The sequence below is a fragment of the Canis lupus genome, chromosome 13, assembly GCF_048164855.1.
Source record: "Canis lupus baileyi chromosome 13, mCanLup2.hap1, whole genome shotgun sequence".
Classification (NCBI taxonomy): Eukaryota; Metazoa; Chordata; class Mammalia; order Carnivora; family Canidae; genus Canis; species Canis lupus.
In genome coordinates this window covers 42,850,332-42,863,592 of record NC_132850.1, presented here as the reverse complement: position 1 = coordinate 42,863,592, position 13,261 = coordinate 42,850,332, and the positions used below count along the sequence as shown (strand labels likewise).

At 39.8% G+C, this 13,261-nt stretch overlaps 1 protein-coding gene across 1 annotated transcript in view; it reads left to right on the top strand.

Moving 5' to 3' along the window:
* PAH (phenylalanine hydroxylase) overlaps positions 1–11,849 on the top strand; it is a 79,898-nt gene extending 68,049 nt beyond the window's left edge. The window contains exons 9-13 of the mRNA XM_072773375.1: positions 1,948–2,004; positions 3,879–3,974; positions 4,436–4,569; positions 7,793–7,908; positions 10,026–11,849. Coding sequence (XP_072629476.1) covers positions 1,948–2,004; positions 3,879–3,974; positions 4,436–4,569; positions 7,793–7,908; positions 10,026–10,069 — 447 coding nt within the window. The 3' untranslated portion in view covers positions 10,070–11,849. The remainder of the gene's footprint in view (positions 1–1,947; positions 2,005–3,878; positions 3,975–4,435; positions 4,570–7,792; positions 7,909–10,025) is intronic.
* Positions 11,850–13,261: the final 1,412 nt, after the last annotated feature.

Sequence of the window (13,261 nt, the reverse complement as noted above, 5' to 3'; positions counted from 1 at the left end):
AAGATCTGTGGGAGCAGCATTTGGCTTTAAGACAAAGGAATGTGCCTACTCCAGCCCCTCCCAAATCAGAATGAATTCCATATTCTCCCTTCTACTGCTATAAAGATCTCCCATCTAAAAGCTCCCCCTCTTTCTCCTCAGGTCCCTCTTTGATAGAACCTACCACTCTCCCCACTCTTATTCTGTTCGACCCTTACTGGTCCCTTCCTGTTATTTGAACTTAATGACATTTCTCCTACTTAGAGAGCTGTTTTACTGGCTGTACATGTGATCTGTATGATGCTCTTCCCTCAGATGTCAGTAGAGCCAAAAACCTTGCTTCCATCAACTCTTTGGTCAAATATCATCTTCTCTATGATACTTGCTCTGAAATCTTTTTCAAATTTCAGTCCCTCCTCCCCCATTCTCCTGGCACTCCCACTCCCTCTGTCCCTTTCTTCTTTTGTTTCTTCTTTCCAAACAACTTATTTATCCTGATATACCTAATATGCTTATTATTTATTGTCTGCCTCCCCCCACTTAAATGTAAACACCATGAGTGAAGTCCAGGATCTTTATTGACTTCGTACACTGCCAACTACATAAAAGGCATTCAATAAGCATTTGGAATGAATCAATCAATGAATCATTTTTGAATGAATCAATCAATTATGTTCATTTGTATATATACACTCTGTCTGATACAAGGCAGGCTGGAGAAAATTTGTAAAAAGGACAAAGACAAAGAGACCACTAGGGGAATTCTATAATTGGAGCTGTAATGAGAAGTGGTCCATAGCATTTCATACTCTCCAGCTAGTATTTATCTGGAAGTATGTATGGCAAGCATTTGTCAGCAATTCTCCTGTGGTGTCTTCAAGATACATGATTAAGGCACTCATCTTGTATTCCAGGAATGTTCCTCTTGAGCTTTGGGAAAATAATCACTGAGCTGGAATCAAGGAATGGAGTTTTATTTATTTTTTTATTGGAGTTCAATTTGCCAACGTATAGCATAATACCCAGTGCTCATCCCATCAAGTGCCCCCCTCAGTGCCCGTCACCCAGTCACCCCCACCCCCCGCCCACCTCCCCTTCCACTACCCCTAATTCGTTCCCCAGAGTTAGGAGTCTCTCATGTTCTGTCTCCCTTTCTGATATTTCCCACTCATTTTTTCTCCTTTCCCCTTTATTCCCTTCTACTATTTTTTTATATTCCCCAAATGAATGAGACCATATAACGTTTGTCCTTCTCCAATTGACTTATTTCACTCAGCATAATACCCTCCAGTTCCACGCACGTCGAAGCAAATGGTGGGTATTTGTCGTTTCTTTTTTTTTTTTTTTTTTTTTTTTTTTTTTTTTTTTTTTTTTTTTAAATTTTTATTTATGTATGATAGTCACAGAGAGAGAGAGAGAGAGGCAGAGACATAGGCAGAGGGAGAAGCAGGCTCCATGCACCGGGAGCCCGATATGGGATTCGATCCCGGGTCTCCAGGATCACGCCCTGGGCCAAAGGCAGGCGCCAAACCGCTGCGCCATCCAGGGATCCCGTATTTGTCGTTTCTAATGGCTGAGCAATATTCCATTGCATACATATACCACATCTTCTTTATCCATTCATCTTTCAATGGAGACCGAGGCAAGGAATGGAGTTTTAGACACAACCTACTGTGTGACCTTCAGTGGGTCACCTCCCTTCTCTGTTGTTTATTGGTAAATACAAAAAAAAAAAAAAACAAAAAACAAGTGATGAAGTAAGGTTTTCTGCTCTGGAGATCTATAATTCTATGATATGTGGCTAGGGAAGACTTAACAGAACAATCAGGGTCTCTCTGGGCCCTTCTGAAGACATCTAGTTACCCATCCCCTTCCTATTATGGTCAAGCAGAAGGTTGGAGCTGAGAGTGAAGTTTGAAGTTAGGAAGACCCAGCCATGCCAATGACTCTGTTTCTCTACAATTATAGGAAATTGGCCTTGCTTCTCTTGGTGCACCTGATGAGTATATTGAGAAACTCGCCACAGTAAGTCCTTTCTGCCCCTGGTGGATAGTGAGAATGCAATAGGCTATAGCACTCAGGTTTTCACAGCCTTGATCCTCCCTCTGAAAGCCAGGTCACTGGGGGGAAAATATCAGAATGTGCTGACTTACATTTACACAAGTGAAATGTATATATTTTCCTTAATGGTCTGAGTTTGAAATCAGCTGCATGCAAAGTTTACATGTAATTAAAAAAGTAACTTCAACACCAATAGGCTGTAATGATAGCCCTAGAGAACCTTCGGGCATAAAGTGTGTGTGGTGTGGGGTGTGGGGGGTGGGAATAGCCTGGATTCATGGCTGTGAAGAGGAAGTATTTACTCTCTATCTTTGTGCTGGAGCCAGCGTTGGGAATCTTTCCTTTATTAGATGGGTGGAAATGGAGGTGAGCTTTCCTCATCTTATCAAACACTTCCTTCTCCCCAGTGAATATGATGACTCTCATCCAGTGAAGCATGGCATCAGCTACTCTGCACAGGAGGGGGTTTTCTTCCTACAGACTCTTTTCCAACTTGAGTTCGTCCCTCCCCAGCATCTGAGCTATGTTTCCCATAATTTGCTCAGCCAAGAAGATGAAAATTAAAGCCTTGTAAGGGAACTAGGGAACACAAATGAATACAAATTTAAATTTATCATTAATATGTATCAGTTTAGAAGTTTATGAATTCGGTTTATCAGAAGGGCAAAAACTCCCAAAAGTTTCTCTCTCACTGACCAGTGCTCTGATACCCTGAGCAAGTGACTTCTGCTTCCTCATCTTTAAAAATGATTACATTAGTTTATGTTCTGGAAAAAGTATATCATAAGAGTCTGAAGAGTTAAGTGTGTGTGTGAACATGAATTTTTAAATATCAGATTCTATGTGAGAAGCAGCTTTTAAAGAAGTTGAAAAACTTAATATAAACGCTCACTTGTAGGAAGAAAATAAACTCAAAACTCATAGCATCATGTCACCTGCTGTGACAATGATAAGAGTAGTCATTGCCAACCTAACTTCTCAAAAAATTATCCAAAAAAAATTTTTTCCTATTGATACACTGGGTTGGGAACAGTTCTAGGTTCTTGCTCTTTGATCTGCTGTGTAACTGGGTGCATGTTGCTTGACCTCTCTGGGCTGAAAACACATCATCTGTATGTGAGGTCAGGCTGACTAAGCTGAGAGGTTTCTCAGATTTAACATTATCTAGTGCAATAAACAGACTTAGCTAGTAACCCATCTCTAATTCTCCGAGACTATAACTGTCCCCAGCAGCTAATTGACCCCAAAGTTTCTCTTGGCCCTGGTCAGTAGGGTTATGCCTGGATTACAGAATCATCTTCCCCAGGCCAGGCATCTAGGATATGTTGGCCTGGGAGCTGTTTAAAGAAAAGGACTTGGTTATTCGAGGAGGATAAGTGCAGTTGTTGGCAGTACATCAGAAACCCCCCAAGTTTTAGCATGGATGGCAGGATGCCCTCAATGATTTTATCACTAAATAGTGATCTCCTACCTCCCATGACTGAATTTTATGGGATTGCACGGTAAGTCTGACCAACTAAAGGGGACATCTCATTTTAGTTAATGCCACAGAGAAGAAAGCAAAAGGGGTTGAGGAGTTCCTGTCATATAGGGTTACCCATTGGGATATCTTCTTGAGGAGTTCTCGATACTTCTTCTCTGCTTCCTATTACATCTTACATTCAGCCAACTCTAGATTCAACCAGTGACTGGGCAGAGTAAGACATAGGACATGGAGAAGTGACCCCAGGTCACAGTGATTCAGAGAATAGAGCTGGGCAGTGCCTGTCCTTAGCCTTGAGGCATCTGCTACCCTTCCCTTCCTTGGAGTGTGCTCTCAACTTCACTTTCCATTCCAGATTTACTGGTTTACTGTGGAATTTGGCCTCTGCAAACAAGGAGACTCCATAAAAGCATATGGTGCTGGACTCCTATCATCTTTTGGTGAATTACAGGTATGACCCCATTTATACCCATTTTGAGATTCAACCCAGGGGTTAATCCTCAAGTGATTGGTATCTTAGCAGCTATGATTTGTTCATGACTTTGGGTGTTAGATGTAGAAATTGAGCTGCAAGTCTACAAGTCTACAAAGCAGAAGGGCTTCCTGACCCCCAAAAGGCTGAGCTCTGCATACAGACGTATGCAAATACATATGGTTGGCCCTCACATCTCTACTGATCACCTCACATGAAAATGGCTAGAGGGATTTACTCCCTTCTATCTGGACTGTAGACTTTAGATGGGCCATGAAGGGTAGGATCTAGTATAGGGAAATTTAGTTTACTGAATTTGGGTTGGGGTGTGGAAAGATTAGCGACAAGATGGAAGAAGGTATACAAATAGCCTATGGAGAGGTAGCAGAAACACTTGACCCTGATTTAACTGTGAAAACTTTGCACTTGCTGCCCTGCAGTACTGCTTGTCTGACAAGCCAAAGCTTCTCCCCCTGGAGCTGGAGAAGACAGCCATCCAGGAGTACACTGTCACAGAGTTCCAGCCCCTGTATTACGTGGCTGAGAGTTTTAATGATGCAAAGGAGAAAGTAAGGTGAGGTGGTGACCCAGATGGGGTCAGAAGCTCTTGGGGCCTCTGGATCTGGTCTCCTGCTTCTGTGGGTGGTTGTCCAGGAGAATGGACTCCAATGCTTATAACAATGGTGTGCAGCAGGCAGAGCTTCCCAACCCTTGTCCCTTTCAATTCTCTGTTTGGGAGGGGTTCTTTAATAGGACCCCATATCACAGATTATTGTCTGGACATATTGACCCCTGCAGACAACCCTGCCACTGGATCTATGCTTTAGTCCAGCTGCCAAGTCCAGGCACTGAACTCTCCTGTGTACACAGTAGCCACAGAAGGCCCCCAACAACTCATTCCTAGGAATCTTCTAACCTGGGGGAATCCCTAGTTCTCTTTATTCTCCTGCATCATTCACCACGCCAACTCCTTCAAATCTTCACCCCCATGTAACCTTCTCTGTGTGTCTTTCTCTAACCAATTTGTTTAAAACCCCTACCCAGTCCCACCCCATACTCCTTACCCACTTCTGCAATTTATTTTTCTCCTTAGTACCTGCTAATGCTGAATATAGTATATGACTTAAGCTCCATTTGTGTAGGAATTTTTGTCCTTTCTCTTTTCCTGTTTTTTTTTTCCCAGTCTGTTTTTTGCCCAATATATAGTGAGCATGCAATAAGCAATAGGCAAATCATCAGTCTCAGAGGCAATTCAACAAAAGGCTTATGGAGATGGAAAGGTAGCAGGACTCCCATTCTCAGCCCTCTGAGCTGAGAGGGCTCAGCATATATATATATATTTTTTATATATATATACATATATGTTTATATATATATATACATATATATATATATATGTTTCTGCAACCCCATGAAGTTGGGTGTGCCAGCTTCCACTGCACTGTGCTTTGGTGATGGAGTGTAAAAGCTGGCCCACAGGTCCACATGGTTGGGCCTACGATGACTCTCTCGTATCTCTCCAGGGCCTTCAAGTTCTCTTAGTTACTCATTTCTAGTTAATTCCTGAATATCCACCCCTTACTGGGAGCCTAACGTTCCTCTAATCCTAATGATTCCTCCCTGCCATTCCTGGGACCCTTTTATGGTTATAGGTTTCAATGGATTTTTCCATTACCCCATCTGGGTAATAATAAGAAGGAGGAAGAGGAGAAGCAAGTTAAATATCCAACACCTAGTTATGCACCAAACATTGTTCTAAATGCTTTTCATGTATTGATTCATTTAATCTTCAGATAAGACTATGAAGTTTGCAGGTGGGGTGCAGAAGTGTAGAAGGGATAGGAGACTCACCCAGGGTCATACAGCTAGTAAGTGGTTGACCCAGGGTTTAGACCAAGGCAGTGGGGCTTAGAGCCAGAACCCATAACCACTCAAATGGGCCCTCCTGATGATGACTTTCTAACCTGGGAAGTGATCAGTCCCAGACCATCAGGGAAGAGCTTGCAGAACCTGGACTTTTGGGCCTTTGAAATCCCACCTGCTATGTCAGTGCCCACAGCCCAGAGGAGACACCCACAAAAACTCCATCCTACTGAGAGTGACTCACAGAGTCAAAGGGAATGCTGGAAAACAGGGTTCAGAAAAGGAAGTGATTCTCTCAGAATCTCCCACCTAAGAGAAACCAGCTTCAGCCATTTTCAGTTTCAAGATTCAAGTTCTTTTTTTTTTTTATTTTATTTATGATAGTCACACACACACACAGAGAGAGAGAGAGAGGCAGAGACACAGGCAGAGGGAGAAGCGGGCTCCATGCACCGGGAGCCCGACGTGGGATTCGATCCCAGGTCTCCAGGATCACGCCCTGGGCCAAAGGCAGGCGCCAAACCGCTGCGCCACCCAGGGATCCCAAGATTCAAGTTCTAAGCATAAAGAAACAATGCTGGGTGTGGTCACTTGCCCACTGCCTGGCTAGAGGAAGAGTGGACCCTGAGACAGACTGCCTAGCCAAAGCACTTCTAGTGGCATAGATGCAGATTGCCTGAAACAAAGATGAGGTGAACTATGGGAATAAGAGGGAAGAAATGCAGAGTGGGCCAAATCACAGACATGCATTATATGCTTCATGTCACCAGCAGGGTTGAGGAAGCTCTTATCAGAGGAGGAGAGTTGGAGAGACATAGTTAATCATTTGTTCTTCATGAATCCCTAGTAACTAGTGAAAGAGAGCAGCTAACACTCATGTAGCACGTACTCTATTCTATAATAGCATTTGCTACGACCATCTCAGGTAGTGCTGCTCTTGCTCAAGGGCTGTCATTGGCAGAGGTGAGTTTGAGCCCAGAGCCTGGCTCTGGAACTTGGGTTTCCAGCCACTATGATCTACCATTCTTGCCAAACTTGGGGAGCCCACTAGTTTCCCTTAGAATTATCTTCTCAGTATGGCAGCTTCAACACTCAACAGAAGCCAACTCAGAAATATCATTTGTGATGTTCTTGCAGTTTATAGGCTATGTGGGGACATCTTATTAATTACATTGCTTGATGTCCCTCATAAGGCTCTCCTGGTACATTCCTCCCAGACCCAGAAATGCATCAAGAAGACAAAGAAGTGAAGAGCACAGACCAGAGTCAGACTACCTGAGTGTCTTCTCAGCTGCACGATTTATTGCCAGTATGACCTTGGTAGTCATTGAACCTCCCCAAACCTCAGTTTTCTCATCAGTAAAATAGAGATAGTAGTAGTATCTTCCTTCTAAGGGTTTTATGAAGATTAAATCAGGGATGATAGTTGTAAAGAACATAGAACAATTAGGACTTCACATAGCATTTAGTACAGGAGAGGCATGCAGATCATGTTAAATTTCATTAATAACATAGTGTTTTCTTCCATTCTTGAGAGCTATGTTTCCCTCCTTGGATTGATTTCCGAGCCTCTCATAGCTTACTTATTTCTATAGCATTCTTTGGATAGATTTATTTGTTCTTTTGATTTTCTTTAATGGTAAGAATTTTGGCCTTAATGTATTCTGTGCTTTTATTATAAGCTTTCTCTGCCCTTTTGGAGATTGGTAACTAAATAAGCATGTGCCTATGTGTGTTTGTAAATACACTGAGACACATATGCAGCACACAGAGGCTGCCCAAGGGGATCTCACTAGAACTCCATTTCACCTCTCAGCCTGGTTTCTAAAGCCCCTGTTCTAGTGAGATTTAAGTAAAATGCCACTGAGAAATCTTTTAGGATTTTTTTTCCCCTGAATTGTGCCCTTTACTGAGCTCTGTGGATTTGGTTTCAGGAATTTTGCTGCTACCATCCCACGGCCTTTCTCAGTTCGTTATGACCCATACACTCAAAGAATTGAGGTCTTGGACAATACGCAGCAACTTAAAATTTTGGCCGACTCCATCAACAGTAAGTAACTTACACCCCAGGAGGCCACTCTCTTTACCAGAAATAAAGTTGTATTTCCTAACCCTCACCATAGGAACAATAAGAAATTAATCATAAATTTCACCATAAGAAATTTATTAAATATTGAATGAGGGAGAAAAGCATCTCCAGGTAAGCCATTTGTTTGTCGAGGGAGGAAAACCTTGGGATAAAGGCCAGAATTGCTTTGAGTATCTTTTCTTCTTTAACTTTCCTAGATTCCACCCTATGTCCTACCACTGTATCAGCCTTCCACTGTGGCAGGTCACTACCATGTTCCTCTTTCTCCTTTGCCTCCACTATGTTTCCTCTAAGCGTACAATGGGTATTGCTGTGCCTGGAATTTCAGCCCTTATTAGGCAGGTTCTAGGTATTTTATTGGCCATCTATTAGCTCATCCATGGGCCTTCCACTCTTCCAGGACAATGAGGATAGTATAATAGTTGCTCATAAAAAACAACAGTGTTAAATTGTTCTTCATTGGATTCTCCTTCTAGTGCTTCAAACTCCCCTCCAGCAACACTGACCAGCTTTTACTTCCCATACTGCCTCCTGGCTTCTGGCCATTGTTCATGCAGTTCTTTATGTTTATTTATTTATTCATTCATTTTTATTTAAATTCAATTAGCCAAAAAATTCTTTATGTTTAAAATACTCTCATCCCTATTCTCGTTTAGATGTCCCCAATTCCAGTTCATCTTTTAAGTCTTTGGAGGTATCTCTTCTGTAAGAAGACTAGTTTGGGTGTCCCTCCTCTGTCTTGGCAATCTCACAGATCCCTCACTCAGAGCACATATCACTATATTGTTTTATAATTATGTATTTGTCTGACTCTCCAACAAGACCTGAGTAGAAGACTAGGTTGGGTTCACTGTCAAATCTCTGGTAACCAGCCCTAGTCCTAAAAAAAGTATATTAGGTCCTCAAGCGTTATTAAATGGATGAATGAAACCACTGAGGGAACGAGCAGCCTAAAGGGAGGAATTCTAGGCCAAGTGGAGTTTCCTACCTTATGTAACACTAACAAAGGCCAAAAAAAGGCAGATGGGCTTGAAGTATCCCTCTAGGACCCCAATGATGTTTCCTGTGGCCACTTCCAGTAGTAGTAGAACCATCCCTGGCCATTCTAGTCATTCCCTATTAGGTATAGCCCCCTGTGATCAGACAGTTTGAAGAAGTCCAAGGCTTACACCACCTCATAGACCCCATTTTGGACTCTCAGCTGGAATAGATATGTTCACCTGAGGAGGCCAGCCAACTGTTCTAGGGGCTGGAATGTAAGATAGAGGGGTCAGTCCATAGCTGCTTTGTCTCTCTTTCTTATTTACCCTGAAAAGTTAAAAGTAACTCCAAAGGCTATTGTTTCTTAGAGAATTTTCAAATCATAGAATAGCACATTTAGGAATTAAAGGGTCCTTAGTGACCTTATGTAAGACCCTATTACCTTTCTATACTTCTGTTCCCTCAGGATCTAAGAGAAAGCAAGGCCTGTCCATCTCAGGGCCCCTTACACTTCTTTGAAGTGTCTTTATTCCTGTGGCCTGTTGGCATGTGAATATGGCATGAATAGGAGCAGCTCCATCTTAGTCCAGTAGTCTAGCAATCTAGGCTGAGTTATCTATGGAGATCATGCATTCTCAAACCTACTATATATCAGAATCAGTTGGAGAGCCAGTTAAAAATAAACAGTGCTGATTCATAGTCTCAGATTAAATTTACTAAATTGTGGTAATTTGTGTGAGTTTGTATTTGTAATAAGGTCCTAGGTGCTTCTGACACAGGAGGTTCATATGAACCACACTTTCATGTTTCATGGCTTAGGTCCTTGTAAGTACCTATAGATGGTACTGTAAAAGAAAAAGAGAGAAAACAGTTAACTCCTTCCAGGAAAGAAGGAGCTAATTACATTAAAGTTTGTAAATCCCTATGCTGTAACTGCCCAAATCCTGTCTCCATAACTAATTTGTAAGCTCCTTGAAGGTTGGGGTGGTACTCCGCGTATTCTTATATCCCACTGATCCCCTAATGTGTTACACATTGTAGAAATTTAAAGCATGTTTTATCATGATGTGAGTGGCCCATTGTTTTTTTCTTTGTAGGTGAAGTTGGAATCCTTTGTAGTGCCCTCCAGAAAATAAAGTGAAACCCATGGACAAAACCTGTCAACTGAGAATCTGTTCATGGAAATCCAACTACTTTCATTTCATCTGAAAAAGTTTGAAAAGCAAACCTTAATTTGAATTGACAGCCTTTAATCCTTTTTGGAACAAGATGGAGGATGAACAAATCAAAATAACTTGAAATGACAGCATATTAATGCATACCCAAAAGCATAATCTTTTGGGGTCATTTTTGATTTAAAGATGATAATCCTATACTCTCAATTCAGTTAAAATCAATAATCTGTCACAGTTCATCAAAGTTAATTAAAATTGGGACCTGAAAAAAAATTGGGACCTGATTTGCTCAAGCTTCATATATGCTTTTGTTACTTGCCATAGAAAATTCCTGAAGGAATATATATCACTCAATGTAAAACACAAGCCTGTCATTAGAATTGAATTTGTTGATTTAATGTAAATCTTAACCTACAAAAGTCATTTTCTATTTCAGTAAACTAAGATTCTAGTTATTGCTGTGCCTTACCCATGTAGATTTCCTTTAATTCATGAGCCCATTAAAATAGTTATAAAAATCGAAGTTCATAGCATAATATGAAAGCATTTCTGTATAGTTTATTGGACTCATAGATACTGTTGTAGAAGGTAATAGAACTTCTCACCTGACTCTCACAACTTTCAATATCATTTTCCAATTAATTGTTATCTGGTTTGGAGATATTTTGCAGACATGTGTGATGCAACAGATGCTAACCAAAGGCTTAACTGAGAGATATTCCATAATACTCATTGAAATAATAAAGGAATACATTATTAAAAAGCAAATCCTCAAACAAAAGTGAGAATTTTAGTTATGTTTAAAAAAAGACAAGTGGTTAGAAAATTTTGCAGTTTCAAATGTTTCTTAGAAGGAAATATTCATCTCCATTGCCTGAGAAATACTTTAACTGGATAATCTTGTGACATGAAAAAATGATCAGCCTCAGATTTCCAATCCATCACAGGTCACTGTGATAACCTAAGTTATGTCTGGATGGTCAACAGACTGATTTCTGCTGGCATATGTTTTACTGAGAAACAGCAGGGAGAATAGTAGCATCTTTAAAGCTATGCTGAAATTTTCATGCCACTTTAACACTTTATTTTGGAAATAGTTAAATCTTAAAGGATTTGCATAGTATTTCTTCACATGTGATTCTCAGACCAGCTATATCATCATCAACAATAAATCCTGGGCACATCCCAGTTCTATCCAACTAGAATATCTGGGGATGGAGCACTAAGATCTGTATTTTTAAGTATCCCAGATGGTTTTTTTTTTTTAATTATGGCCAGCCAAGTCCATTTGGTACATTACATTTGAGAAAACTTGACTTCTGGTGGCCAGTTCTGCCAATTGCTGATTATGTCGCCTTGCAAAATTTACTTTGGATCTCGGTTTTACTTGAGCAATGAAGGAGCTTAACTGGATAAATCAAGTTTTCTTACAGTCTTGGAATACAATTCAAATGCTGACATATGTCTTTAAACAGATGTCCCTGATCCACTAACAGTGGGTAATAATACCAGCCCAAATATCCTACCTGGGTGGAAAGAGCAATTTGGTCTGATGTATCTGAGATCTCATTGTTTGAAGTTGGGTTTTCACCCCTGTGTTTATTTCCTCATGCCTCTGTAGAACCCACCGACAAATGTTTATTCTAGAAGTGGTAATGTTGTTTTTCTGGTTTCTTTAGACCCCAAACACTCTGCAAAGGGACTATTTTGATAAATATCTCTGTACAATAAACATATATCAGAGAACCTCTTGATTTTGGAACTAAAATATTTTATAGTATTTTAGACTAGATATCTTATTTTGTAGTGATTTTTAGTCTTACTGAAAATAATTTAATGTGTTTTAAGATAAAGCTTAGGTTTAGTTTGCAATTTTGCAGAAAGAATTACATACTGAATAGAAGATAGTCTTTGATTTTTTTAGTAATGTGTTACCTAGTACTTAGCTCTTTTTATCTGGATATATAAACCCAACCAACAGCAAAGGATTCAATATATTTTCATGTGTCAGTATTATCATCTGTTTAATATTTAGTAAATGAGCTCTTTTTAAAGAAACAATAGTAATGCTTTACTGATAGTTATCCTATTGTGTCCAAAAAGGAGAAATACATGTAAGAACATTCAAATTTTTAGTACTAGTGTTCAATAAGTTTCTAAAAGGATGAATTTAAATTTCAATTCTAGGTTCCTAAGTTATATGACTTAACTGTGTATCAAAAAATCTACACTAAAATGTCAACTTCATAATATCATGAATCTTGCCTGTCTTCATCTCTAAAAGCCTTAGCATGTATTACATAGTAGGTGCTTAATAATCTTTAAAAAAATTTCTGAGTGAGGCAAATCATAGATGGTGTAGTGAAGATTATCTCACAAATAGGCTATTTTGCAAGAAAAAGTTGAGAAATAACTAAATTTGCAACTTTTCCCTTTTAAATGCTGTAGGACATTTTGCATCTTAATCTAATTTATGGTCTAAAAAAGATACTGTGCTTTTAGACTAGATTATGGCTAGGTGGTTTGTATATATACTGCTTCAACAATAACTGGCATATGAAAGTTCTTAATAAATGTTTATTAATTAATATAGGAAGCAAAATTGCATAGATGAAATGTTTTGGTTACTCAGTGGGGCTGACATGGTCAAAAGCAATGACTGACTTGCCTAATGATTGCAAAAAATTACAAAGGAAAAAATAAGAAAGGGTATAAAAATGGACTCAGCAAAAGAAAGAGAAAAGAAAATGATCAAAGCTTCTTTCCAGTGGAATGTGTACCCACCCCACTCCCACCACATACACAAAATCCCTGCCTTTTAATAGCTTTCCTGTGTAGTTTCTTTATATGTGCTGCCGAAACAAGCACATTCTTGCGTAGTTTCAAAAACTATAAACAAGTAGATTTGATATATACTAGTAATGGTTATCATAGTTTCTGTGCTGTGAATTTTCTCATTTGTAATCTCACATTCAACTCTTGTAGCTCCAAGATACAATTTACCATCTCACGTGTAGTAAGCTTGAAGAATAAGCTCAGAGTGATAAGTAATTGCAGAGAATGTTAAATCTAGCCGTCCAGTGTGCATGTGTGCACTTGAACTTCAGCCTTTATTTTTTTTCTCAGATAATTTTTTTGGAGATAAGTGACACCCAAAG